General features: G+C 41.1%; 1 protein-coding gene across 1 annotated transcript in view; it reads left to right on the forward strand.

The window, feature by feature from the left end:
- Positions 1 to 245: 245 nt before the first annotated feature.
- Positions 246 to 27801, forward strand: part of LOC145502325 (uncharacterized) — a 119818-nt gene continuing 92262 nt past the window's right edge. The window contains 7 exon segments of the mRNA XM_081481588.1: positions 246 to 1793; positions 3878 to 4261; positions 4793 to 5176; positions 14826 to 15140; positions 16465 to 16863; positions 19175 to 19579; positions 20861 to 21259. Of these exon segments, the coding sequence (XP_081337714.1) occupies positions 1739 to 1793; positions 3878 to 4261; positions 4793 to 5176; positions 14826 to 15140; positions 16465 to 16863; positions 19175 to 19579; positions 20861 to 21259 (2341 nt within the window). The 5' untranslated portion in view covers positions 246 to 1738.

Below are 27801 nucleotides of genomic sequence, written 5' to 3' on the forward strand. Positions count from 1 at the left end.
TTGACATCTCCTAACTATAGCTAGCGTAAAGAGCCGAACTTAACGACCCTCGTTAAGGTTGGCACGTAAAATATTCTCTAAATGCTGGACTATCTGTTTCTAAGACTTTTTGAATTGGAATCTGTTGTTAGTTATTATTCAGTTGTTAGCGTAGCCCTGGGCATATTTTAACGTAGACCCTAGACTCGGTAGATGGAATACAAAGATTAAAAACACCTTTAATTACATTGCAAGTGAATATATCAAAGTTGTCCAATCTTAAACTACGGAGAAAGATATAATAACATGGATGATAATTTACACAAATAAAGCAGAAGCGAAAATAACGCCCGAAAAAAATTTATGTATACATTTGCTTTAGTCGTGTAGATAGACCATCCATGCCTTTGTATTTAATTACGTTGCTGTTCATGGGCTATAACACACGACATCTGGACGCATAATTAATTAAATTTGCTAATAAGCACGATATATTTAAGATAGTAAAACTCCTCAAGGCCAGCACAAACGCATGCAACATATCAACACAAGATACTTTTGTCGCCCTGTCGGTCCCTGTTGCACCAACCAAGATTTTGCTTAAAGATGTAAGCAACAATGTCTGTACTATGTTTCCTGCGTTTATCTGGGCTTTAGCGGCCATTGAGAAGTCCACAATGGCCATTTAATAAACGCTGGTAAAAATATCTTAGATCAAAAAAAAAAGAACATTCTATTTAAAGTTACCGTAAAGTGCCGCACGTAAAAACCCTCGTAAAAGTTGACATGTCAAAGATTCCCGATATTTTAACGTAGCGTGGTGCTGCCCCACAGTTTCCCCTCTATTGGTAAGCCGCAGTGTAACGCACCCCCGTTCAAGTTAAATTTCGTTTATAGAAAAGGCCATTTCTGAGTTACCTTGTGCTTTTATTTCAAACGGCCAGTTCTCGTGCAAAACCTTCCAAATGAGTTTGATTTGCATGCAAATGAACCTGTAGGCTAAACATATTTTCATATGAATGGTTTCGCACGAAGACTTGTCTTGAAACAGAGCCAAAAGGCAACTCGTAAATGACTTATTGTGAGTGTTTTAGGGGCGTTGGGGGGAGGGGGAGGCGGGAGAAGTTGTCAAACCGGGATTGAGAACTAAGGAGAATTTGTGCTGTGGTGCACACTCTACATTTTGAGGAAGCAGGCTTGACAAAAGTGGATATATTTTCTTATACACTGTCGACTAACCGATCAGATCTAAGCCATTTTGTCCCAAGGGTTAGTTACATATTATTTGGCCTATTGTTATGTTGACAATGAGTACTGCTGACAAGGCATCCACAAGCAGAAAAGAAAGAAAACGCAGAAAAGGGAGACGCTAGCAAAGATACAAACAACGCAAACAACGCAAACAATGTAAATAATGTAGAATATGTCACTCCCATCCAGACAATACAAACAGGAAATAGAATTCGTGATCATCTTTATTGAAAAACACAGCACCACTTTTCTTACAACTACCACTGCTTTTGCACGAAACTTTCTTGTACAAGACAGTGGTGTGTTCAAATAACTCAGTTTTTCAAGGCAAACAAGAAAGCATTTTAGAGATTCCAGGTGTATATTGGTCACGCTTTGCCGCGCACAAACAACAAGTTGTCAATCAAGCGGTGACGAGTTTGACTGAGTCGAGCGGTCGGTGGTGTATTTTAGGACAAGCGTTGTGTTTTAACCAAGACGCTATTAAATCATTAGTATAAGGAGAGAAATGAAAACCTTCATTGTATTGTGCTTCTCGCTTTGCCTTGTGGGAGGTAGTAGAGGTATGTCATACTTTTAGCTTTACTTTTAAGGCGTCTAATTTTGCATGGTTGAAATGTTGTGTTATGCAATCTCGAGATGTTCTAAAGATTGAATCCCTTTCCTTTTGAACTAAGTGAAGTAAAGTGCAGACACAGAGTTAGGTTTGGAGGAAGGTCTGATTTAAATTCATCCATCCTTATTTTGTAATTTCAAATGTGTTAAACGATGACAAGCCTAAACTACCCTTTGTCCTACGTTATGCTTCGCAAGAGTGAGTGAACCTCTCAGCATACTGTTCAACGTGTGTCTAAAGAAACATCTGTTTTGGTTTTTCAACGCTTTCCTTTCATATGGTGTGATTTACTGCAAAACTGAGTTAGTTTACCACAGCTTTCTGCAAATCTGTTTCAAAACTTAGGTTAAACTGCAATTCAGTCCAATGATACTCGATGGGGCCTTTTCAGTAATAAATTCTGAGATTCATTTTCACATTGTTCCTGATACTTTTGCTTTCTCATAACTAGTGTCTGATTTCGGAAGTTTAATCATTTTTCTTCAATAATTTCCTCATAATATACGTGTAAGTTTAGCGTACGTGCGTGTTTAGTTTCCACAACGATAGCGAAAACATGACCTTAAGACGCGGTCGAAAGAAGAGAAAGAAAAAACAACTTTAATTACGTTGCAAATGAATATATCAAGGTTGTTAAATCTTAAACTACGGAGAAAGATATAATGACACGACTGATAATGTACACAGCTAAAACAGTTGTGAAAATAACGCCCGACAAAAACTCATGTACTCTATTGCTTTAGTCGTGAAGATAGATCATTCATGCCTTTATATTTAATTACGTTGCCGTTCATGGGCTTAACACACGACATCTAGGTGCATAATTAATTGAATTTGCTAATAACTGAGCACAGTACATTTAAGAGACTAAAACCCTTAAGGCCAGGGCAAACGCACTCAACATATCAACGCAGTATACCTTTGCCACTCTGTTGCACCATCCAACCTCTTGGAACATATTCCAACTTGGGCAAGTATTTGGAAGACGTACGCAACAACTGCAGTAATATGCCTGCGTTTGCCTTCGCCTTAGTAGCCATTGTGAAATCCACAATGGCAATTTAATAAACGCTGGTAAAAATATCTTGGATAAAGACAGAACATGCTATTGACAAGCCACGGTAAAGTGCAGAACTTAACGATCCTGGTTTATACACTGTAGCTTTGGGTTTTACCTCTTGCATGCCCTTTCTCGCCTCTATCCGATCCTTTCGCGGACAAACGATTAATATTCTGTATTTTAATACAGTCGAAACTCTCGCAAACGACGACCTCGGAATTTCGAAAAAGTGTTCGTAACTAGAGTTGATCGCTTACAAGAATGAACTCTCGTAAGCAACCGCATGGTAAAACAATAGTAGGTGGTGGTCGACGAGAGCATCGGAAACTCATTAAAGATTGACAAAAAAAAAAAAAAAAAAAAAAAAGAAAGAAATTAATGTTTAATGAGTGTCTTTCTATGTAATATAGACACGGCTAAACTTTACGTTTAATTATTAACTGGTCAAGAACCATTTGCGCAATGTGCAGTTTCATTAAAATGTTAGCAACAATTATTTCATCTTGCTTTGATCTACGTAACTTTCTACTTTCAAATCAAACCGATGTCAGTAACTTGATTGCTATATCATAACCTTATTACATTTTCACGATAATCGCTACTGTTTTAGTTTTAGTTTACAAAAGCTTTTGCAACACTGTATGTATTCATGGTGAATACATACAGTTTTGCAAGAGTTTAAAAACAAAGGAAAAGTCTACTTGGGTATTCCTAAAAGTGGTCGCGGTCGGCTCACGAGTGCTTTTCATTACAAAGTTTAAGTCACAGTTCAAGTGGGGTTTCGAAAAGATGGTCGTAACTAAAGCTGGTTTCTTACGAGAGGCGTCGCAAGGAGAGCTTCGGCTGTACTTGCTTGTTGTTTGACTCATCAGGTATGACACAATAATCACCCTTTTACTCTCTCCTTCTCTTTTCCATAAGGTTATTCTATAACCAAAAGCATTGTTCTTTCAATCACACACTCTTTGTAGGTCAGAGCACCGCTGCGGTAAGTGTGGCATCGCTCAGGGCAACAACAACTGTGGAATCGTCCGGTGCAACACTTAATGTGGGATCGCCTAGCGGTGAAATAAGTAGGGAGTCGTCCAGCACAGCAAACACTCTGGAATCGTCCAGTGCAACAATCAATGTGGTATCGCCCAGCGGCACAATGGATGTGCCATTGTCTTACGTAACAACACGAACAGTAAATGTGGAATCGTCCATCGCAGAATTTATGTCTGCGGCGTTGGAGTCAGCGTCACAGTGGGTAAACACGCCGCAAGTCAGTACAGCACCCATCTCGACCACTGAGACCGGCGTGGAAGCAACGATTGCATCAACAGTGAAACCAACAGTAACCTCTTCTGTAAATGGTAAGTATGTAGTTATGAGTGATTGGTTACAACTGTACTAAGTTCAGTTGTGTAATACTGTTGGCTAGATTCCACCCCGAAAAAGAGATATTTTGCTTTCTCGATTCCAAGAATGGATAATTTTATTCGCGATTTGACTAACCTAACTAACCCGGGATAGTTAATCGATAAAAATCGATATCGGAACCACTCGAGAAATCGATATCAATCGATAAATTAAGTTTAAATGTTAGATACTCACACGCTGACGTAGTTTCAAAGTTATCGATTTTATCGATTTCATCGGATTTTGTTTGAAAGTACGGAAAATCAAGACCCTAGGTTATAATTTTGGGTTCAGCACTTCGATGTCCTTTCTAGCTTAAATGCTTTCGCGTGCAAACGATTAATATAATGTATTTCATTCATACTTGCTCGTTTGACTCGTACAACTATTGCGCTTTTACATGGAATGTGACACCCTCCTTCTCATTTCCGTTAGGTTATTCTATTGCCGAAAGCACTGTTCTTTCAATCACACATTCCTTGTAGGTCAGAGCACCGCTACAGTAAGTGTGGCATCGTTCAGTGCAACATCATTTGTGAAATCGTTCAGTGCAACACCAAATGTGGGATCGCCCAGCGACCAAATAAGTAGGGAGTCGTCCAGTGCAGCAAGCACTCTGGAATCGTCCAGTGAAATCAATGTGGTATCGCCCAGCGGCACAATAGATGTGCCATTGTCTTACATAACAACACGGGCATTAAATGCGGGATCCTCCATCGCCGCATCATTTACGGCTACTGCATTGCACTCAACGTCACAGTCGGTAAAGACACCGCAAGTAACTACAGCACCCATTTCAATCACTGAGACCGGCGTGGAACCAACGATTGCATCAACTGTGAAACCAACAATAACCGCTGCTGTAAATGGTAAGTGACAGTTATGAGTGAATGGTTTCAACTGCACTAAGTTCAGTGGTTATATACTGTGGGCTAGACTCCACAGAAAAAAAGAGAAATTTTGATTTGCCTATTTAAGGAATGGGTAATTTTATTCGCGAGTCAGCTAAAACTAACCACGCTTGCCTCTACCAGTCGCTTGAAAAATTTTATGAGTGATGGCATTGATTAACACGCCAACTAATAGCCAATGAACATTACTTCCGGTACACACTACTCGCGAGATCGTTCGGTGGTGTACGCGTAGTACGATTCGAAGCACGATTCATCACAAGGTACCCAAAGCTCGGAAAATGTAGAGTGTGCAGAGCCCCTTTACTTTTCAATGCACGTGAAAGGAAAAGCGAGCCATTCATTCAACTTAGTATTCATGACATAGTTACTCAATTTTAAGATCTCATTTTCAACATATGATTGTGGAAAATAAAAAAAAAATGATAATAAAAAAAAGTTCTAGTGATACTAGCCGGACGGGCCCTTGCCACATAATAAATTCTGGGACTCATTTTAAGGCGGAGGTCTACAGGAATTTAAGTGAAATTTTAGGAAGTTTAAAGAGGGATTAAAAGGGAAAAAAAAGGTTATGGAACACCACCAGACAGTTCAACCCCCGGAAAGGGCACCTCAGGTTGGTGGACAACTGTTTGGTGTACGTCTATCAATTTTTAACTTCAAATTCTAACTTTAAAACAACACCAAAATTTCAAAATTTCCTATTTCCATAAATTTCACTAAACCTTTGAGAAAAGCTATTTATCTCCAAATATACCTAAAAATCACCAAAAAATTTATGAGGGATTCTTGACTGCGTGAAACGTGAACGAGATATTTGCATTAAAATTCCCCTTGCCTTAATAAATTGACGTCAGGTTTTCTTGCGTCTGTCCTGTTATTGACCATGAATTTCATCAAAACATTGTCAAAGCAGCTGTGTATCCACCAGGCGATAATCACGTGGATCTGCTGGTTACTTTGACAATATTTTGACGAAATTCATTGTCAATAACAAGACAGACACATGAAATACTGACGTCAGTTTGTTTTTTACAATAACAAATCGTCAAAATCTCCGCTTTCTCTCGTTAAAGCATCTTCATGTATCTGTCCGCTTATTGATAGTGAAAATTCGACAATGAACACGCGAATTTTTGCAGTTATTGTTAAATTTATGACTGACTGGCATTCATTAAAGCCACTACTGAATAGACAAGAACATTACTTTCCATACACAACACTCGTGAGATCGTTCGGGCGTGCCCGAACGCGCGGTACGAAACATGGAAAACATTTAACTCCGTTGAGCTTCAACTACGTTATGCCCGTTCAAGACTCTTGTATGGTAGCAGACACATTTTTTGGAAGAAAAGGAAAGAAAACCACAGCCCTGTACTCTAAACAAGATGATTAAAAAGTCAAAAGTGAAATTCACAGTTATCATTATTCTATCTTTACGTACAGTAAACTTGGAAAATTTGCTTCGCGCAACATTATGCGCATCGTTTTCATTCTAGGTGAACATGCTCATAAGGGAAGTGAAATATTTATCTGATATTTTACAGTCTTGGCAAGAAATTTGTTTGACATTCTCAACGAACGAAATTTAAACAAAATTACTAGAGTCAACCTCTATGACCTAGGTCACGGTACAGTCGTTCTAAAAATACCTTTCCCTCTACTTCTCCCCATTCTTCTCTCATAGCCTATACTTGATCTAAGTCTCCAAGCTTCATCCCAGTTTACATTACACAGTAAACATTCCAAAGCAACGATGGGCGCATACGGAAGAGTTCGTTTTGTGCTGCTATGCACAGTTTATATTTTAAAGCTATCCAGTTATGACAACATCGTAATGGCTTCTACAATATCTCCTTCGGGTAAGCTGGATTTAGTGGTTCTCTTAACCATGATCGAGAAGGAATGTGATGTGTCTTCCTGTTTGTATCATGTTATATCAATTTGATTTTCATACCTGTACTCTCTGCAGACTCACGTAATAACCCCTACCCGACTTCGAAACAGACTGCAGACTGCCTAGTGCTATGATAGAACAGCACTTTGTTTAACGACAGAAAATTTCTAAACATAGGGGATGAAAGCGGGATATGGATGGTCCTTTTTCCAGTGTTTTGAATGGCAGAGTCCCGTCGCCAAGGGCGCACCCGTGAGAAAGTTGGATTAAATTATTCAAATTCATCTCCGGTAATCCTTCTTATATTGCCAAACTCGGAAATATTCATCAAGCACTTTTACGAATTGGTGATTCCTAGCATTTTGCGAAATCGAATATTCATGCCTGGAAGATACTGATTTTTGGTCGCTTGGAAAGGGGGAATAATGTTATTTATTCAAATCTACGGATATTTCATCTGCTTTTTAATAGAAAACCATAGTTGTAAACCGCTTTAATCCTATTGTGAGACTACTGTCCCATTGCAGTTTAACATTTCTTTACTCTGCTCAGGAAGCCGGCGAACAGATTTCCGAGCGGCTGTTGTTTAACAACGGCTTAAACAACAGCCGGAAATCTGTTCGGGTTCGTAGATTGACTAAGTGTTGAATCAGCGACAACAATGGCTCTCTAATGGCTATTCCGACAGTGCATTGTTAATAGAAGGAAATGTTTATAGAGCCCAGGCAAAGGAACAAACAAAGATGACAAGATTTATGTTGGAAGGTCCACGACTGTGCATAATCTTATGCTTTGTTTTCATGAACCGAAACGTTTCTGTTGGTTAGTTCGGATCCCAATCCGAAGTAAACCATAGCCAAAAAAGCGACCAAAAAGTTATCACTTGTCGGGTTCTATAACCATTCCCCCACCGGCTATTATTAACTTTGAGGAAAGGAATAATTTATGAGAAAAGGAATAATTGAAAAAAATTACCAGACACCTTTTGACGGCTTGAATCAAGTAAGGTCATTCCAAGACCTCTGGAGTCATTCCAAGTAATTCAGAACATAATAATACATTGAGAGTAGTATAGAACGCTCATATGACCGGTAACCAATCGGGAGCCGAGAAAGACAAGAGGCTATTGTTTGGAGAACAATGGACGCTATTGTTTTCCAAATCCAAGATGGCGCTATTTCTTTTAAGCCAATCAGGAATTTTTAGAGTGGGCGAAACAGAAGGAAAATCAAAGTAATTAAGCATGCAAGAGGTAAAACTACTTATGACGTCATAAGTTTGTCAAACTCGATACTTACAGTGTCCTGTGGTCCTAAACGACGAAGGTCCGTCCGGCAAGTGGCCATGATGAAGACCGAGAGACTTGGGTCCGAGTCTAGCCTATATAGGGTGGTGCAAAGCATCGTGGGACGATGACCTCATCGATATCCAATCAGAATACTCACAGATGGGCTTCCCCAGTCCCCCTCTGTTAAGGAGAGTATTAAACCAAACATCACACAATGTCAAATGTCACGAATTTTAATATCAAAACTTTTGCGCTAACCGCAAGCAGCCGGTTTTGCTTAGGCCTAAAGCAGTATTCTTAAGCTTTTTTAAACTAGCGAACAGGTCTAAATCGCTATTATTTTAAGCAGTTTTAAGCCTGCGTTCAGTTTAAAAATACGGTAAATGCGGCCCAAATTATGATATTTCGCAGTCTCAAAGAAATCTAAAAGTATGCGACACTTACACTTACACAAATGGTAAAATTTAGAGTTATTCAAATCAAATAAGTCTCAAAGGAGCGCTTTTGTTTACTCTATTGTTTAGTTAAACAAAGAACTGTATGCATAATAAATGTATGGGGTTATACGGAAATCTTGCCCAAACACTGCAAATCGCTCCTAATTCAACAATTATAGTTGTCTAAGCGGGTTTCCAATAGCGTCAAAAATAAATCACTTACTTCAAACATAGTCCTTTCCTCCAAAGCGTCACACAACTAGCAATCGCTCAACTCCATAGCCACTAAGACAGGAAAGAATGTTACGCTTAGAAAAGAAGACGTGGCTGAACGTTGTCACAAGTAAAATGAATTCTATCAAGACCGATTGACTTATAAACGGGTATTCACAAAACAATAAACAATGTCACGTGGTTAACAACCAATGAGAGGACGGGGGATAGGGGGGTACGCGATATCACGTGGTTACGAATCAATGAGAAGACGGGGGATAGGGGTTATACCGCACAGTAATTTCATTAAACTGTTATAAGCAAAACAGAGTCTGAGTCTTTACAACGTTTATTGAATAGTAACTCAAAAGAAAGAATTGATTATAATTTTAACTCTTAAAGCTTGACCGGTTACAAAGTGTTGGGAACTAAACTCGTTTCCAGTTTCTCAGACTCTTGGTCCCTGGCCCCAAAACGCACGATATTCTGCCCTAGTTTTCTTAGCTTTTGGTCATGAAGTCTTTGCCTGATGCGTTCCTCATTCTTGGCATAATAACTTCTCCAATATTCGTTGATCCGTTCCCTGTTGTTTTTACAGTATTGTCTTCGGTAATTTCTAATGTGCTCTTTGTTCTGTTGACAATAGTCTCTCTGGCTGCTGGCGAGTCGTTCCTTCTTGTTTTCATACCATCTTTTACGACACCACCACCACCTCATCCACTACCACCACATTTACCACCACATTTACTACCACATTTACCACCACATTTACCACCACATTTACCACCACATTTACCACCACATTTACCACCACCACCACCTACACCGCCACCACCACATCCACCACCACCACCGCCGCCACCACCACCACCACCACCACCACCACCACATCCACCACCCCTACCCCACCACCACCATATTCACCACCACCGCCACCACCACCACATCCACCACTACCTACATCACCACCACATTTACCACCACCACAGCCACATCCACCACCACCTACACCACCACCACATTCACCACCACCACCGCCACATCCACAACATTCACCAGCACAGCCAAATCCACCACCGCCTACACCACCACCACCACCGCCACCACCACCACATTCACCACCACCACCACCACCTCATCCACTACCACAACATTTACCACCACCACCACCTACACCGCCACCACCACATTTACCACCACCACATCCACCACCACCACATCCACCACCACCACATCCACCACCACCACATCCACCACCACCACATCCACCACCACCACATTTGCCACCACCACCAACAACTAAACCACCACCACATTTACCACCACAGCCACATCCACAACCTACACCACCACCACCGCAGCCACCACCACCACATCCCACCTACAACACCACCACCATATTTACCACCACCACCACATCCACCACCACCTACCCCACCACAACCACATTCACCACCACCGCCACCACCACCACATCCACCATTACCTACACCACCACCACATTTACCACCACCATAGCCACATCCACCACCACCTACACCACCACCACATTCACCACCACCACCGCCACATCCACCACATTCACAACCACAGCCATATCCACCACCACATCCACCACGACTAGGTGGTGGTGGTGGTGGTGGTAGATGTGGTGGTGGTGACGGTGGTCAATGTGGTGGTGGTGGTAAATGTGGTGGTGGTGGTGAATGTGGTGGTGGTGGCGGTGGTGGTGGATGTGGTGGTGGTGGTGTAGGTGGTTGTGGATGTGGTGGTGGTGGTGAATGTGGTGGTGGTGGCGGTGGTGGTGGATGTGGTGGTGGTGGTGTAGGTGGTTGTGGATGTGGTGGTGGATGTGGCTGTGGTGGTGAATGTGGTGGATGTGAAGGTGGTGGTGAATGTGGTGGTGGTGGTGGATGTGGCTGTGGTGGTGGTGGTGGTGATAGGATGTGGTGGTGGTGGCTGCGGTGGTGGTGGTGTAGGTGGTGGATGTGGCTGTGGTGGTGAATGTGGTGGATGTGGTGGTGGTGGTAGATATGGTGGTGGCGGTGGTGGTGGTGTAGGTAGATGTGGTGGTGGTGATAGGATGTGGTGGTGGTGGCTGCGGTGGTGGTGGTGTAGGTGGTGGATGTGGGTGTGGTGATGAATGTGGTGGATGTGGTGGTGGTGGTAAATATGGTGGTGGCGGTGGTGGTGGCGGCGGCGGCGGCGGTGGTGGTGGTGGTGGTGGCGGTGGTGGTGGCGGTGGTGGTGGCGGTGGTGGTGGCGGTGGTGGTGGCGGTGGTGGTGGCGGTGGTGGTGGCGGTGGTGGTGGCGGTGGTGGTGGCGGTGGTGGTGGTGTAGGTAGTAGTGGATGTGGTGGTGGTGGCGGTGGTGGTGAATGTGGTGGTGGTGGTGTAGGTAGTGGTGGATGTGGTGGTGGTGGCGGTAGTGGTGAATATGGTGGTGGTGGGGTAGGTGGTGGTGGATTTGGTGGTGGTGGTAAATATGGTGATGGTGGTGGTGGATGTGGTGGTGGTAAATGTGGTGGTGGCGGTGTAGGTGGTGGTGGTGGTAAATGTGGTGGTAAATGTGGTGGTAGTGGATGAGGTGGTGGTGGTGTCGTAAAAGATGGTATGAAAACAAGAAGGAACGACTCGCCAGCAGCCAGAGAGCCTATTGTCAACAGAACAAGGAGCACATTAGAAATTACCGAAGACAATACTGTAAAAACAACAGGGAACGGATCAACGAATATTGGAGAAGTTATTATGCCAAGAATGAGGAACGCATCAGGCAAAGACTTCATGACCAAAAGCTAAGAAAACTAGGGCAGAATATCGTGCGTTTTGGGGCCAGGGACCAAGAGTCTGAGAAACTGGAAACGAGTTTAGTTCCCAACACTTTGTAACCGGTCAAGCTTTAAGAGTTAAAATTATAATCAATTCTTTCTTTTGAGTTACTATTCAATAAACGTTGTAAAGACTCAGACTCTGTTTTGCTTATAACAGTTTAATGAAATTACTGTGCGGTATAACCCCTATCCCCCGTCTTCTCATTGATTCGTAACCACGTGATATCGCGTACCCCCCTATCCCCCGTCCTCTCATTGGTTGTTAACCACGCGACATTGTTTATTGTTTTGTGAATACCCGTTTATAAGTCAATCGGTCTTGATAGAATTCATTTTACTTGTGACAACGTTCAGCACACGTCTTCTTTTCTAAGCGTAACATTCTTTCCTGTCTTAGTGGCTATGGAGTTGAGCGATTGCTAGTTGTGTGACGCTTTGGAGGAAAGGACTATGTTTGAAGTAAGTGATTTATTTTTGACGCTATTGGAAACCCGCTTAGACAACTATAATTGTTGAATTAGGAGCGATTTGCAGTGTTTGTAAATGAAGTTAAATCTTTACTTCAAGCGCGAAACGTTTCTTTGAAATTCCTTTGATTTTATTCTCAAGGGTTAAGATACAGTCTATCATGATTTCAGCTTCTAAACATGTGCTTTTCGGTTTTAATTTATTCCATGTTTCATCTCTGACTAATTATGTTAATTCTTCAATGGTCGCCCAAAATGCCTTTTGTTTGTTCAAGATTCCTTTGAATGATGCTTTTCTCAAGAGAACAGTCGAGATCAAGGAGTTTAGATTTTATTGCAAACTGCCATTAGCAATTCATTTTCACTTGAAGTATTTCAATTGTGTTTTTTTTTTCTTCTCACCTTTTACCCTATAAATTTTTGTCTTCGCTTATTATTCGTTACTCGTCAAAGATTGCATTTACGCTAGATCAAATTATTTCTGTTCCGTTTCTTTTGATAGTGTTATCTGATTTGAGACACAATGACCAGCTTTCTGTAATTTTAGCGCAAACGTTTTGGACATTAAAGTTCATTTGAAACATTATGCGATGACGATAGAAACCGGTCTTTTTACTCGATCAACATGGCAATGACGTCATATCTTTTAATATTAGCGCAAAAGTTTTGATATTTAAGTTCGTGACATTTGACATTGTGTGATGTTTGGTTTAATACTCTCCTTAACAGAGGGGGACTGGGGAAGCCCATCTGTGAGTATTCTGATTGGATATCGATGAGGTCATCGTCCCACGATGCTTTGCACCACCTTATATAGGCTAGACTCGGACCCAAGTCTCTCGGTCTTCATCATGGCCACTTGCCGGACGGACCTTCGTCGTTTAGGACCACAGGACACTGTAAGTATCGAGTTTGAAGTTGCATGACAATTTTGCGTGACCCTAGCGTGACAAACTTATGACGTCATAAGTAGTTTTACCTCTTGCATGCTTAATTACTTTGATTTTCCTTCTGTTTCGCCCACTCCAAAAATTCCTGATTGGCTTAAAAGAAATAGCGCCATCTTGGATTTGGAAAACAATAGCGTCCATTGTTCTCCAAACAATAGCCTATTGTGTTTATCGGCTCCCGATTGGTTACCGGTCATATGAGCGTCCTATACTACTATTGAGGTCTTAATATCTCTTGTGTAAGCAGCAGATAAGATTTGGTGGTCTGCGGAGCGCAGCCAAACAACTTTCAAATACGGAACATAAAAATAACGTTGAACAAAGTTGACTTCGAAAATACCCAAATATCCAAGGAAGTTTTAGCATCGAATAAAGTCCCCAGGCAATTTTCAGACTAACTTGTGTTTAATCACAACTTAAAGTTCAAAGTTCTCTTGAACAACTATTGAATTCGGTTTTTCGTAATATCCACAATAATCATAATTTTGGTAAGTGATATCAGACTCAGAAGCCTTTAGCTTCGGGTGATAGCACTTATATAGTCTTGATTACTCTGGATATCATACTGACCTACGTAGCTAGCGGGATTTCGCGCGCGAGTGCTTTTGTTTTGGCGGCAAGTCGTGGGGGGCTTAGTGAGGAGCACGGTATCGGCCTAGTGTAAACGTATCTAAACGCAGTATAACACAACTAGACGCCGTGACAACGTCTAACTCGTTTAGAAAATGTATAAGTTTTACCAAGAGTTGGGGAAAAACCTTAGGCCATCGTTGAGTATATACTTTTTTATGTTTTCAACAGAAACTTGGACATTTCAACGCGAGCGGTTTCTGATAACATTTACTTCAAGTATTTTCACTGTCCAAACATTTCCCATTTTCTTTCTTCCCTGTATAACAAAATACCTCGCGTGTCTGAACTTCCGATTATATCTAATCCTGTAATATTAAGGTTCTTTTTATCCTTTATTTGTTTCAAATTTGTTTCAATTCGAAGTATTATGTTTGCAGAGGGTGTCTCGTGTTGAAAAGGTGTTATTTATTAGCTTCCATTCTTTTGATTCTTATGTCGCGGCTGCCACTCATTTTATCATTACTTAACCACCGTCAATACAAAAGACAAAGGATGCGTTCCTTTGGCATGATTCGGATCACAATCACTGATAGAAAATTACTCGGAGTATCTTTTCTTTTTAGTCAACGTGATAATGGAAGCAAAGTCTCTTACAAAATGAAAATCAAACCAAAAGAATTCCAGGTAGTCGTGACCGCCGAGAACTGCCGTTTTAATTTGAATATTGTATTTTTTTTTTTAGGGGACGGGGGGGGGGGGGGGGAGGAAGGTGCTCCTTTTTCGCCGCTCGTTTTATGAGCTAAGGAATAAGGTGGACTGCCTGTAATCTAAGTAGTTACGGCGGAAAACCCGAGCGTTATGATATAAGATTTTCATAATAAGAAATAAGATTTTCAATTATTTATTCTTTTAATGCCAGAAGTCTTGTTTTTTTCAATCGCACATTTTTTAGGCAAGAGCTCCGAAGCGCTATCCTCCAGCATGGTAATAAATGTCGCCGTAACATCAGCTGTGGAGGTATCCGGTGCAATAACAACAACTGAAGGATTTTACAGTGTTGTAACATCTATGGTATCGCCCGGCCCAACAATAACCGTGGGATCGCCTAACGGATCATCAATTGCGGTACAGGCATCTCCCAGTGCAGCCACACCGGGATCGTCTGGTGCAACATCGTTCATGTCTACGACGTTGCGCTCTGTGCAAGTCAGCGTCGAGCCAACGGCTGCCTCAACAGTAAAACTAACAACAACCTCTTCTGTAATTGGTAAGTAACAATTATGAGTGAATGGTTACAACTGCGGTAAGTTCAAGTGCCCAATTCTGTCGACTAGTTTCTACCGAGAAAAGGGAAAATGTGATTTGTACATTTAGATTTGACGAAAGGATAATTTTATTCACAATCCGACTAATCTGCGATCAAGTGAGTTTTTTTTTCCAAGCTTCCCTTTACAGTCCGCTCGAAAAACTACGCCTGAGACATTCCCTTTGGAAAATGTCTACCACTTTGACTGACTGGCATTGATTAGCATGGCCACTAATAGCCAATGAACACTACTTCTGGCACAATTAATACACTACAATCGTGAGATCGTTCGTGAGTGTACGCGAGGTACAAAGCATGTTTCATCACCAAATACTGGGAGGTGGAAGTTTTGCGGCAAATTCAGCATACATTTGATATTTGAACGTTTACAAAGAAACGGAGGAAGCTTTTAACTCTGTAGAACGTCGACTTTCTTATGCACCGTTCAAGAATGTTCCACGGAAGCAGACCCAATTTTTTCGAAAGAAAAGGAAAAGAAAACCACTGCCGTGTTCTCTAAACAAAATGATTAAAATGACAAAAGTGAAATGCACGCGTATCATTATTCTTATTTGTACAGAAGCGAGAGTTAAGTAGCTAGCCCTAACTAGCTAAATAGGACTGCTCAGATTTAAAAGGAAACATTTTTTTGTGTGCAGTAAACTTGGAAAATTTGCCTCACACAAAATCATGCGTATCATTTTCATTTTGGGGCAACATGCTCATAAGAAGGGTGAAATATCTGTTTAACATTTTACATTCTTTTCACGTAATTTACATGACATTCTCAACGAAAGAAAGGTAATATTACTGGAGTTCATTGCCCGCCAGATTTCTTTTGATAAAGTCAGGATTCAAGCCAAGAGTGTATCGTGTTGTGAAGAGGCTCGATCCTACCCGGACGAAACATTTATAAGTTAATTTGCATATTTACTTCGGCACATAAAATTTCTTTTAAAGCATTAAAACGCGCTTTGTCAAATTGGATATAGTAAAATTTCCTCATAGTGAGTCACTTGATTCCGATAGCGCCAACCCCGGTCCCAGGCATAATCCGGGACTTTGATGCGAGGTTGGCTCTGTAAACTGAGTGTAAAAATTACAAAAATCTGAGTGACGCAGACCGTGCTCAACGAAACGTATTGAACAATGCCAGCAATCCAAGATAAGCACTTTTGTCATTTTCACTCATGACTCAGTTTGTTCTTTTTATTTGTCACTACTGTTCGTTAAGAAATGCAGTTTTGTCGTCTACTGTAGTCAACTGATGTGTGCTTACTTACAGTGGATGGGTGTAACAATTACACAATCCTGAGTGAAGCAGACCGCGCTCAAGGACAAATAGTTATCAGCAAATATAGATGCGATAGGGATGACCTGGTACCAGGTTGGTATCGTTTCCAAGGAGCTGCCGGAAATCAGATGGCGGGCAAATGTGTTCTCACGAATTACTGCGGTACTCGGCATCCAGGATGGCTCTATGGCACACACCCGACAGTTGCTGAAGGTGTGGTCACTCGTAAAGTCTGTTATCATTACTGGGATTATTACTGGTACGGGTCAAGCAACTGCTGTTACTGGAGTAACAACATAAGAGTCAGGAACTGTGGGGCTTTCTTCGTGTATGAGTTACAAAAGCCGCCTCGTTGCGATCTTCGTTACTGTGGTAACGCCAGTGGTGCAGGTAAGTTGCCTTGTTTGCTTTTTTGAGTGTGTCCGTCAACAATCAATTATCAAGCAATCATCATCATCAATCATCAAACAAAGTTTAAAAACATTCTCCAGAGGTATTTCAGTGCCATCTTAACTTTTCGAGTGTAAGACGGCTCTGAACGTCTCTGGATGACAATAAAGCTGTATCTTATTAGTTTGATTACAACTCGTATTGGTATTACGTAACATGTGTCTAGAGAAACTTCCATGTTAAGTAATTCTTAGCGTATTTGTAGAAATATCAGAATCACTTCTATCCTCTAGTTCTTTATCATGAACAACAAACATATATCTGCCTTGATTTTTACGACGAAAAAAGGCACTTTTCCCTTTTTTTCACTCTCTTAACCCCAGCAGCGGTTTTCATGACGATTTGGCCCAAAACTTAGCTTTCTCGAAAGAGAGCGAAAAGCGTTTCTGTACCATGCTCTCAATTGTCGTTGTATTGAGACAATAATGACCAAATGCAAATTAATAAACTCCGACACCGAAAAACACACTAGAATAACTTGCTGGGTTAAATTCAAATCCCTAGAGCTTAGCGTGTTTGCTTTAGAGATTCGGGAAAGTCTGCGTGCAAACATGGTGGCCCATCAGGCCGACGTTCATCTCCGGTTTATTAGACTACAATTGTTTATAGATCTTTTTTTTAGATAAGAATACTTGTGGGCAGCACGCAGCAACAACTAATGATCTTATACAACTGAGTTCATTAATCGACCGGTTTCGTCTGCAAGTGAGACTTCGTCAAGATTAAACTTTAAGATACAAAGATGGAACTTAGTTTATACTAAATATTGGCGGTACAAAGTACGCTCCTACATGTTCTCCGTGTTTCTATCGAGTTATAGAAACACTCGTGAAAGTTTGGGAGAACTCGAAAAAGCTGTGGAAACACTGCGACTCGTGTTCCCACAACATTTCTCGTTCTACACTCTTTCTCCCAAACTTCCACTGGTATTTCTATAACTCGATAGAAACACGGTATATGTTTTCTATTTCTTAAATCGATGAATGTTTACAACTACTTTAAGTTTAGCAGGTTACCTATTACTGTCGACTAGTTTTCACTGGAAAAAGAGAAATTTAGATTTGGCTATTCGATGAATGGATAATTTTATTCGCAATTCCACTAACCTAACCAACCACGCTTGCCTCTACCGGTCGCTTGAAAAAAATTATGACTGATGGCGTTGATCAACACGCCAACTAATAGCCAATAAACATAAATTCCAGTACACACTACTCGCGAGAGTACGCACGGTACGGTACGAAGCACGTCTCATCACAATATAGCCGGAGCTCAGAAAATGTCGAGTGTACGGAGCCTCTCTATTTCTCAACACACGCGAAAGAAAAACTGCGAGCGAAGCCAGCGCGAGGCAATTATTTCATTCAATACTTATTACATAGTTACTCAATTAAAACACCTCATTGTAAACATTGATTATGGAAAATAAATAAATAATAATACAAAAAATTCTAGTGATACTAGGATGGGACTTTGCCTCATAATAAATTATGAGATTCATTTTGACGTCTGTTACTGTTCACGTGACCGTGATGCACGCGTCTTATTATTATTCTTCTTTGTAGAGAAGTGAGAATTTAGTGGCTAAACAAGAAGTCTAAGTTAAAAAGGATTTAATTTTTTTTCCACGTACAGTAAACTTAGAAACTTTGCTTCATGCAAAATAATGCGCATCATTTTCACTTTGGGGGAACATGCTAATGAGGAAAGTGAAATATCTATGTAATATTTTATACTCTTTTCAAGTAATTTAATTGCCGTGCTCAACGAACGAAATTTAATTTTACTGGAGTTCATTGCCTGCGAGATTTCTTTCGATCAAGTTAGGATTCAAACCTATAGTGTGTATAGTTTTATAGAGAGACTCGATCCTATACGGGCGAAACATTTATAAGTACACTTACTTATTTGGGAGGGAGGGAAAATTCAAATTATTTTCACGCATTGTAACGCACTATGTTCAAATTCATGGTGTGTCACGTAATTCCAAGAGCGTCAATCCTTTCTCCGGGCATAGTCCGAGACTTTGATGCAAGGCTGGCTCTGTAAACTTGGTGTAAAAACCACACAGTTCTGAGTGAAGCGGACAGTGTTGAAAAAAAAGGTATTGAACAATGTCAACAATCCAAGATGATCGCTTTTGTCATTTTCACTCATGACTCAGTTTGTTTTAGTTATTTGTCACTACCGTTCAGTTAAGAAATGCAGTTTTGTCGTTTACTGTAGTCAACTGATGTATCCTTATTTACAGTAGATGGATGTAAAAATTACACAATCCTGAGTGAAGCAGACCGCGCTCAAGGACAAATAGTGATCAACGCCAGCAATTATAGATGCGATAGGCATGACTTGGTACCAGGTTGGTATCGTTTCCAAGGAGCTGCCGGAAATCAGATGGCGGACAAATGTGTTCCCACGAATTACTGCGGTACTCAACATCCAGGTTGGCTTAATGACACACATCCGACAGTCGCTGAAGGTGTGGTCACTCGTAAAGTCTGTTATGATTCCTGGAATTATAAACGGTACTGGTCAACCAACTGCTGTTACTGGAGTAACAATATAAGAGTCAGGAACTGCGGAGCTTTCTTCGTGTATGAGTTACAAAAGCCGCCTTATTGCGATCTTCGTTACTGTGGTAACGCCAGTAGCGCAGGTAATTTGCCTTGTTTACTTTTTGAGTGTGTCCGTCAACAATCAATCATCAAGCAATCGTCATCATCAATCATCAAAAAAAGTTTAAAAACATTCTCCAGAGGTAGTTCAATGCCATCTTAACTTTTCGAGTGTAAGGTGGCTCTGAACGCCTGCGGATGACAATAAAGCTGCATCTTATTAATCTGATCACAACTCGTGTTGGTATTGTAACGCCTTCTTAGTCGTTCAGTGTTGCGTTACGCATCCCGTCATCCCCTAGTTCTAATACGGGACTTAAACAAAAGGGGCTCCTCGTGCTAGGAGAAAGTTTTCGCAACGTCCGTGTATTTTCAGTGTGTAATTGTAGCTTTGTTACCTGTTTACTCGAGCTTCACCCGAAGCCATTCCCGAGTACGTTCTATTACAGTCTTTGACAATCTTATCCGGACATTGTGGTAAGGAAATCCTCTCATGCCTTACTTTGAACTTTAACCTGTTCAAGCTGTAATAATTCCTCCCAACACCGTGGAAAATAAACCGGAGTAGAACTGTTAGACGTGTGGATCGTACCAATGTTTCTTGCGCCCCGTTCTGCATAGAAAGGCGGCCGCTACAGGTATTACGTAACATGTGTCTCTAGAGAAACTTCCATGTTACGCAATTCTTAGCGTATTTGTAGAAATATCAGAATCATTTCTATCCTCTAGTTCTTTATCATTAACAACCAACATATATCTTCCTTCATTATTACTACGAAAAAAGGTACTTTTCCCTTTTTATTCACTCTCTCGACCCCAGCAGCGGTTTCCGTAACAATTTGGCCCAAAACTTAGCTTTCTTGTAAGAAAGCGAAAAGCGTGTCTATTCCACGCCCTCAATTGTCGCTGTATTGAGACAATAATGACCAAATGCAAATTAATAAACTCCGACACCGAAAAACACACTAGAATAACTAGCTGGGTTAAATTCCAATCCCTAAAGCTTAGCGTATTTGCTTTAGAGATTCGAGAAAGTCTGCCTGCAAACATGGTGGCCCATTGGGCCGACTTTCATCTCCGGTTTGTCAGACTACAATTATTTATAGATTTCCACTCCACCTGAATGGAAAGCTAGTTCACTGCAAGTTACTCCTCCAGCATGTAATCGCCACACCCCTTCATCAGAATATCTTTTTAACTCTCTTGCGTGCCTTACATGAATTACTTGTGTCTCACTCAGTTTTGTTATTTGTCACTACTGTTCAGTTAAGAAAGGCTGTTTTGTCGTTAACTGTAGCCAACTGATGTGTCCTTGCTTACAGTGGATGGGTGTAACAATTACACAGTCCTGAGTGAAGCAGACCGCGCTCAAGGACACCTACTGATCAACGCCAGCAATTATAGATGCGATAGGAATGACCTGGTACCAGGTTGGTATCGTTTCCAAGGAGCTGCCGGAAATCAGATGGCGGACAAATGTGTTCCCGAAAATCACTGCGGTACTTACTATCCAGGTTGGCTTAATGGCACACACCCGACAGTCGCTGAAGGTGTGGTTACTCGTAGAGTCTGTTATAGCTCGTATTATTACTGGTATTGGTCAAACTACTGCTGTTACCGGAGTAACAAGATTAGAGTCAGGAACTGCGGAGCTTACTTCGTGTATGAGTTACAAAATCAACCTTATTGCAGTTTTCGTTATTGTGGTAACGGCAGCGCAGGTAAGTTGCCTTGTTTCCTTCTTTGAGTGTGTCAGTCAACAATAAGTCATCAACCAATCGTCATCATCAAATAAAGTTTATAAAACTCTATAGAGGTGGTTCAGTGAAATCTTAACTTTTCGAATTTAAGGTGGCTCTGAAGCCCTGTGAATGACAATAAAGCTGTATCTTATCAATCTGAGTATAATTCTTACTGGTAATACGTAAAATATGCGTTTACAGAAGCCTCCATATTACGCAATTCTTACCGTATTAATAAAAATATTACAACCCTTCTTATCCACTAGTTCTTTATCATTAACATCCAACATTTATATTGGAGAGCAGGGATGGCGCAGTGGTGAGAGCGCTGGCCTACCCGGGCTCGATTCCAGCTCAGTGCCATCTGTGAGCTGAGTTTGTTGTTTGTTCTCGACTTGCTCCGATGGTTTTTCTCTGCGTCCTTCGGTTTTCCTCTTTCCATGAAAACTAACATCTCCAAATTCCAATTCGACCAGGACAGAGGACCCGCATGAAAACCAGTTAAGGCTGATGTGGCTTCCTCTCTAAATTTCTGCTTTAATTATTTCTACGAAATACGCTATTTTTCTCTTGTCATTCTGTCATTAAAAGGTACCAAGTGTATTCTCTCAACCCCAACAGCGGACAACTTACTTACTTTCTATTGTCTGTGTCTCTGAGCATTGTCGCTCAGAGTGAGACAAAAATTAGGGAGCTTAAGCAATGACAACGGCGACCCGGAGGACAACGCCTCTTAAAAAGTTAATCTATATTTTACCCTGGAATTTCGCAATTGTTTAAATCTGTTTAGTGGGCCTATCAATAGCAGAAGTTGCTCAAACTAAATATGTAATGTCAGAGTTCAATGCCATTAACAATACAAAAAATAATCCGCCGTCTTTCGCATCCTCTAAAATATGCAGAACTTAGACCTTTCACGTTGTTGTTTTGCGGAGGGCGGTTGAGACGTGCGCAGCCATTGTTCTGCTTATTAAGAGTAAATGTCAGTAAAAATCAAGGAAAATTCTAAAAATGTGGCCACGGTCGAAAAATCGATTTTGCTCATAATTTACCAGTTTGAAGGCCTAGGTAAGTAACTGACGGAAATCAAGTTAGTTTTTTGAAATATCCAATATAACGGCAGAAATCCACGAAAAACGGTTATCGCACCGAAAGCTCAGATTTCACTTCGCGATAATCCGAAATTTTACACTTTTAAGCTTCATGCTACACAGTCGTTTACATCGCTGTGAAACGTTCTCAACTTTAAATGTATACATTGATTCTTCCTTAATCAAGAGATAGTGATTATTTTTATTTCTTGTGTTTTCTGGCCGAACTGAGCCCCGATTAAGTAGACATACTTTTCTAATTAAAACAAAACTCAAAAGTTATGTAAATTCAGTGAGGAAAAAAGCTGACCGGTAGAGCTTCAAATCGTCTGATATTCTAGCAAAAGACAGTTCAGTCGATGAATTTTAGGCTTACGGATTCATTTTTGTGAGATCTACTAGCAATTTTGCATGAACGCCGATCAAAAATCGAGAAAATTGCAATTCAGCCCCTTTGAAATTTACAATGTAACGCAACACGCTAAAATAGGTAAGCCATTCTTGTTGGCTTGAGACAGGACAATCAAAGCCTATTAATGTCTTTTACATTTGAAAAGCTTTAAAAGTAGTATTTAACTTAAAAAATCGCCGACAAGAGTTTAAAAAAAGAGAAAAAGAAACACCAAACTTTTAAATCGCACTCTCCATCTTCTCGCTGTCCAATGTCACGCTCGAGCGATTTTCAAGGGAAACAAATTTAAAACCATTTTTTCACCGCTCAAAATGAGTCAAATTTTAATAACAAGATCTTTGTTGTTGATGTGCGAAATCATGCATTAATAAGAGAAGATTGCCCAGTTAACCCGCCGAACGAAGTATAAAAGGTCCCAATAGTATATACATATTGGAACGATGTTAGTGATTACAAGCTTTATGCCGTCGCTAGCCAGTAGGAGGCTATCTATTTCCACGAAAAGTTAATGTTGTATCGATAACCAAGCAAACAACGCACTTACCAAAGAAGAATCGAAGTAAGCTGAATGAGTTAGAGACGCCCCGCGCGAGTTCGTTCTTCAATACGGTGGAATTTGTGCCGGCACGCAGTTACGGTCATACCGCTCATACAGTGTAACAAGGATATCAAAAGCCACCAAGTCCTTCAGATTTTATCGCATTGAGACATGCGTGAAGAATATTTCTGGCGAATGTGTGCGTTTCGAGAAACCGAGAAACTTCTTGGAATCGACAATCTCATTGATTAGGTCAGGAGCCCATGACCGGCTCCTGATTAGGTACAGGTCCAGAAGTTGATTCATGTCACTCAAGGATCTGTGGAAATTACACACACGGCAAATGGAAATTTATTCAAGTCCCTGAATGTACTAGAAGATTCAGAACAGTTCTTCCCTGTGGGCTCAGGCGCGCCAGTGACGACTGAAGTCTTTGATGAACAAAGAACCAGAAACTCTCCTCAATGATAACAACGCATATTCCGCCTTGACTTGCACCTGCCGGCTTGTACTTTAAAATCAGTCTGACCAGATAAAAAGCAACACGCCAGTCCTTGTGCTAAAAGTTTTCATCATTGAAGGAAGTCGAGGTAAGCAAATACTTTAGGAATAATAAATAAATAATTTCCGTAGTTTTAACGGTCACACCCTTAATGACTAGCCAGAAGCAAGGTAGTCCTGTTCTGGCCCTCTCCATGTCACGCAACGTCGAGAAGGAGGGTCCCTCTCTCTCGGCTCTCTCCCAACGTTTTGCGACAGAGAAAGGGCCAGAACTGGACTAGAAGCAAGGAAAAAAAAATTGACGCGCGCAAGAATATCACCAATGTTGCACACACGCAATTTGCTTAATTACGTTTGGCCACCTTGTTGCCACATCCAACATCTCACAGGATACTTGTGTTTTCGAATTATTTCTTGTTAACTTATTTGAACTGAAAAGCTTGTTAAACCAGGGTCGAAGAAAGGCTCGTCAACTGAATGAGGCAGTAGTTGGTGGTATAAAACGATCCACAAGACTACACGATAAAGCATGATAAAGAGTAGGTAGCACTAACTTTTTCAGAAGTGTAAACCACAACGTAGGTTAAAGATATACCGACATGTCATTGACTACAAAAATGCTTCATGCTTTAATGCTAAATAGCAATGAAAACCAACCGTGGCGTCACAGATTTGGTTTGTAGACAAGGCAATTTTTATCAGGAGTTTTTCTCATCCCCACCCCAGCGTTGTCAATGCAATTCAACTCTTTCCTCTTCCTTTCTCGCCCTGCAAGTTGATCATGAAACTGATACTGACGTCTCTTTTTCCACCCCGATCAATGAGCTGAATGCAAAGGTAGGCTTTTTGTACTGGACGAAGCTTCAAAGGAAAGCAAACTGATAGCTGAATATCGCATAATTTGAAAAAGCGATTGAAGGTTGAGTTCTGGAGAAAGCTCCATCATCTTCTACAGATTTGACGCATCTGCCAAGTCCGTCACGTACTCGCTGCATAGTAGCACCGTGGACTGCAGTGTAAAGCTCTAGTACGCGTTGTTATTTGATAAAGCTGAACAGTGCGTTTTAGCCGTCTCGAATATCCTTGCTCCTGTAGATTTGAATTGCTTCTGGGAGGAGTTATCTAAGCGCAAAGGGAATCTAAGAGCAACTGGTGGGGAAATACTTTGAACGCTTCAAACACTCCGTCACTTATCCCGAAGCTGCATAAATTACTTGACCTTCGTCACAGATTGTCATTTCATGCGTGACACAAAACAGGGAGAGTTAGGGAGTGATTAAGTTTGGTTCTACTCGTATTTTTTCGCTAATACAGGCAATTTCTAAGTTAAATACTATTTCTAAAGCGTTTCAAACGTTAAAGACATTAATAGGCTTCGATTGTCCTGACTCAACCCAACAAAAGATTTTTACCTATTTTAGCGTGTTGCGTTACATTGCAAATTTCAAAGGGGCTGAATTGCAATTTTCTCGATTTTTGATCGGCGTTCATGCAAAATTGCTAGTAGATCCCACTAAAATGAATCCGTAAGCCTAAAATTCATCGACTGAACTGTCTTTTGCTAGAATATCACACGATTTGAAGCTCTACCGGTCAGCTTTTTTCCTCACTGAATTTACATAACTTTTGAGTTTTGTTTTAATTAGAAAAGTATGTCTACTTAATCGGGGCTCAGTCCGGCCAGAAAACACAAGAAATAAAAATAATCACTATCTCTTGATTAAGGAAGAATCAGTGTATACATTTAAAGTTGAGAACGTTTCACAGCGATGTAAACGACTGTGTAGCATGAAGCTGAAAAGTGTAAAATTTCGGATTATCGCGAAGTGAAATCTGAGCTTTCGGTGCGATAACCGTTTTTCGTGGATTTCTGCCGTTATATTGGATATTTCAAAAAACTAACTTGATTTCCGTCAGTTACTTACCTAGGCCTTCAAACTGGCAAGTTATGAGCAAAATCGATTTTTCGACCGTGGCCACGATTTCTTTGATTTTTAGTGGTAATTACTCTTAAGCCTTTTGTTTGGTGGCGTTTGCGTTGTCGTCGCCGTCGTGGTTTGCTTGAGGTCACTTTAATAACCAAATGCAAATACAATTAAATTCCAGCCACGTGGGGACGTCGACATCCCACCATTTTGTACAGCAAACAAAAAGAAAAACCCCTAGCGTGTCACTGGAATGATTTTTTTTCCTCTTAGAGCCAATTTATATGGTCCCGGGTACCCGAGACAACCCTCCCCCGAGTTACCCTGGCTGAAGTAGCTTTTAGCTCATTTCTTTGCAAAATTCAACCAAGCGTTTACATTAGGATCGCAAAACCATCCTAGGGGGCGAGACAACTCGGATGAGCGAGTTGTCTCGCCTCAAAGGGTAAGGTAACCCTGGTAAGCGGGACAACTTTTCTTCAAAAAAATGCCTTTGCTCGCCTAGCCGGGACAACTCTCGGCATGGCGAGTGTCACGACATGCCTAAATGTAGGATTTAAATAGAAATTCGTATCAAAGAAGTGAAATTTAACTCGGCAAAACCCTCTGTGATCGAATGACCGAGAGAAACGCAAAGAAAGAGGGAAATTTCCGACTTCATTATTCCAGAAGGGTTATGAATAATAATGCAGGGTCAACTTTGACTCGACCTACAGGGACTATGTTTTCACATATCTACGCTCGATAAGTTGCCGCAGGGGGAGGGTTGTCTCGGGTACCCGAGACCATACAAATGGGGCCTTAATAGGTACCTTAATTAAAACACACCGGAAAAACTAGTCGGTTGAAATTCAAATCCCTCAGCTTAGCGTGTTTGCTTAAGAGATTGGCGAAAGTACGTGTGCAAACATGGTGGCCCATCAGGCCGACGTTCATCTTCGGTTTCTCAGACTACAATTATTTATAGATCTCCACTCACCCTGGATGGAAAGCTAGTTCACCGTTCACTGTTCATGTTTAATCACCATACCCATTCGTCAGGATATTTTTTAAACTCTCCTACTTGCCAAACATTTATCAATCTTGACTCACTCGGTTTTGTTATTTGTCACTACTGTTCAGCTAAGAAATGCAGTTTTGTCGTTACTGTAGCTAACCGATGTGTCCTTACTTATAGTGGATGGGTGTAACAATTACACAGTCCTGAGTGAAGCAGACCGTGCTCAAGGACACATAGTGATAAACGCCAGCAATTATAGATGCGATAGGGATAACCTGGTACCAGGTTGGTATCGTTTCCAAGGAGCTGCTGGAGATCGGATGGCGGACACAGGTGTTCCCGAACGTCACTGCGGTACTCGCTATCCATATTGGCTTTCTGGTGCACACCCGACAGTTGCTGAAGGTGTGGTTACTCGAAGCGTCTGTTTTTCCTCGTCAAACATCTGCTCTCGTTTTTATCAAAATATCAGAATAAAGAACTGTGGTACGTATTTCGTGTACGAGTTACTGAGGACGCGTCGCTGCCCAACTCGGTATTGCGGTAACGGAATCGCAGGTAAGTTTTTCAGGATGTTTTTCGTGTTGTTCAGGGTGTTTTTAGTGTTGCGGAGCAGATTAAATTGATCGTTAAATTAATTCTATTCTTTTGCAGAAAAGGTGACGGTCAAAACTGACCGCTTAACCCACTAAACTCCTGAGCCCCAGGGGAGAGGGGAGGAGGGTTAAATATAAACGTGGCAGAGACTCAAGAATTTACACCACACTCATCTAAACCATCAACAAACTTGGCGGCATTTCCCAATTTTTTTAAATGTGATGAAAAATACCTTGATGGATATCAACATTGGCTTTCTGCTCTGTACACCGTAATTGTAAGCGATACAAAAATTCTTAATGGGCCATTTCCAAGTTTCTTTTAGCTTCTTTTTGCAATGCAAAACCTCTCATCTGAAAATCAGTTTTGCGTTTTCATGAAAATTTGGGCATGAACGGTTTCGGACGTGATACGTTTTGATGCCGAGGTAGAAGGCAACTCGGAAATGCCTTACTCA

The sequence above is a fragment of the Orbicella franksi genome, chromosome 11 (genome assembly GCF_964199315.1).
Source record: "Orbicella franksi chromosome 11, jaOrbFran1.1, whole genome shotgun sequence".
Taxonomy (NCBI): Eukaryota; Metazoa; Cnidaria; class Anthozoa; order Scleractinia; family Merulinidae; genus Orbicella; species Orbicella franksi.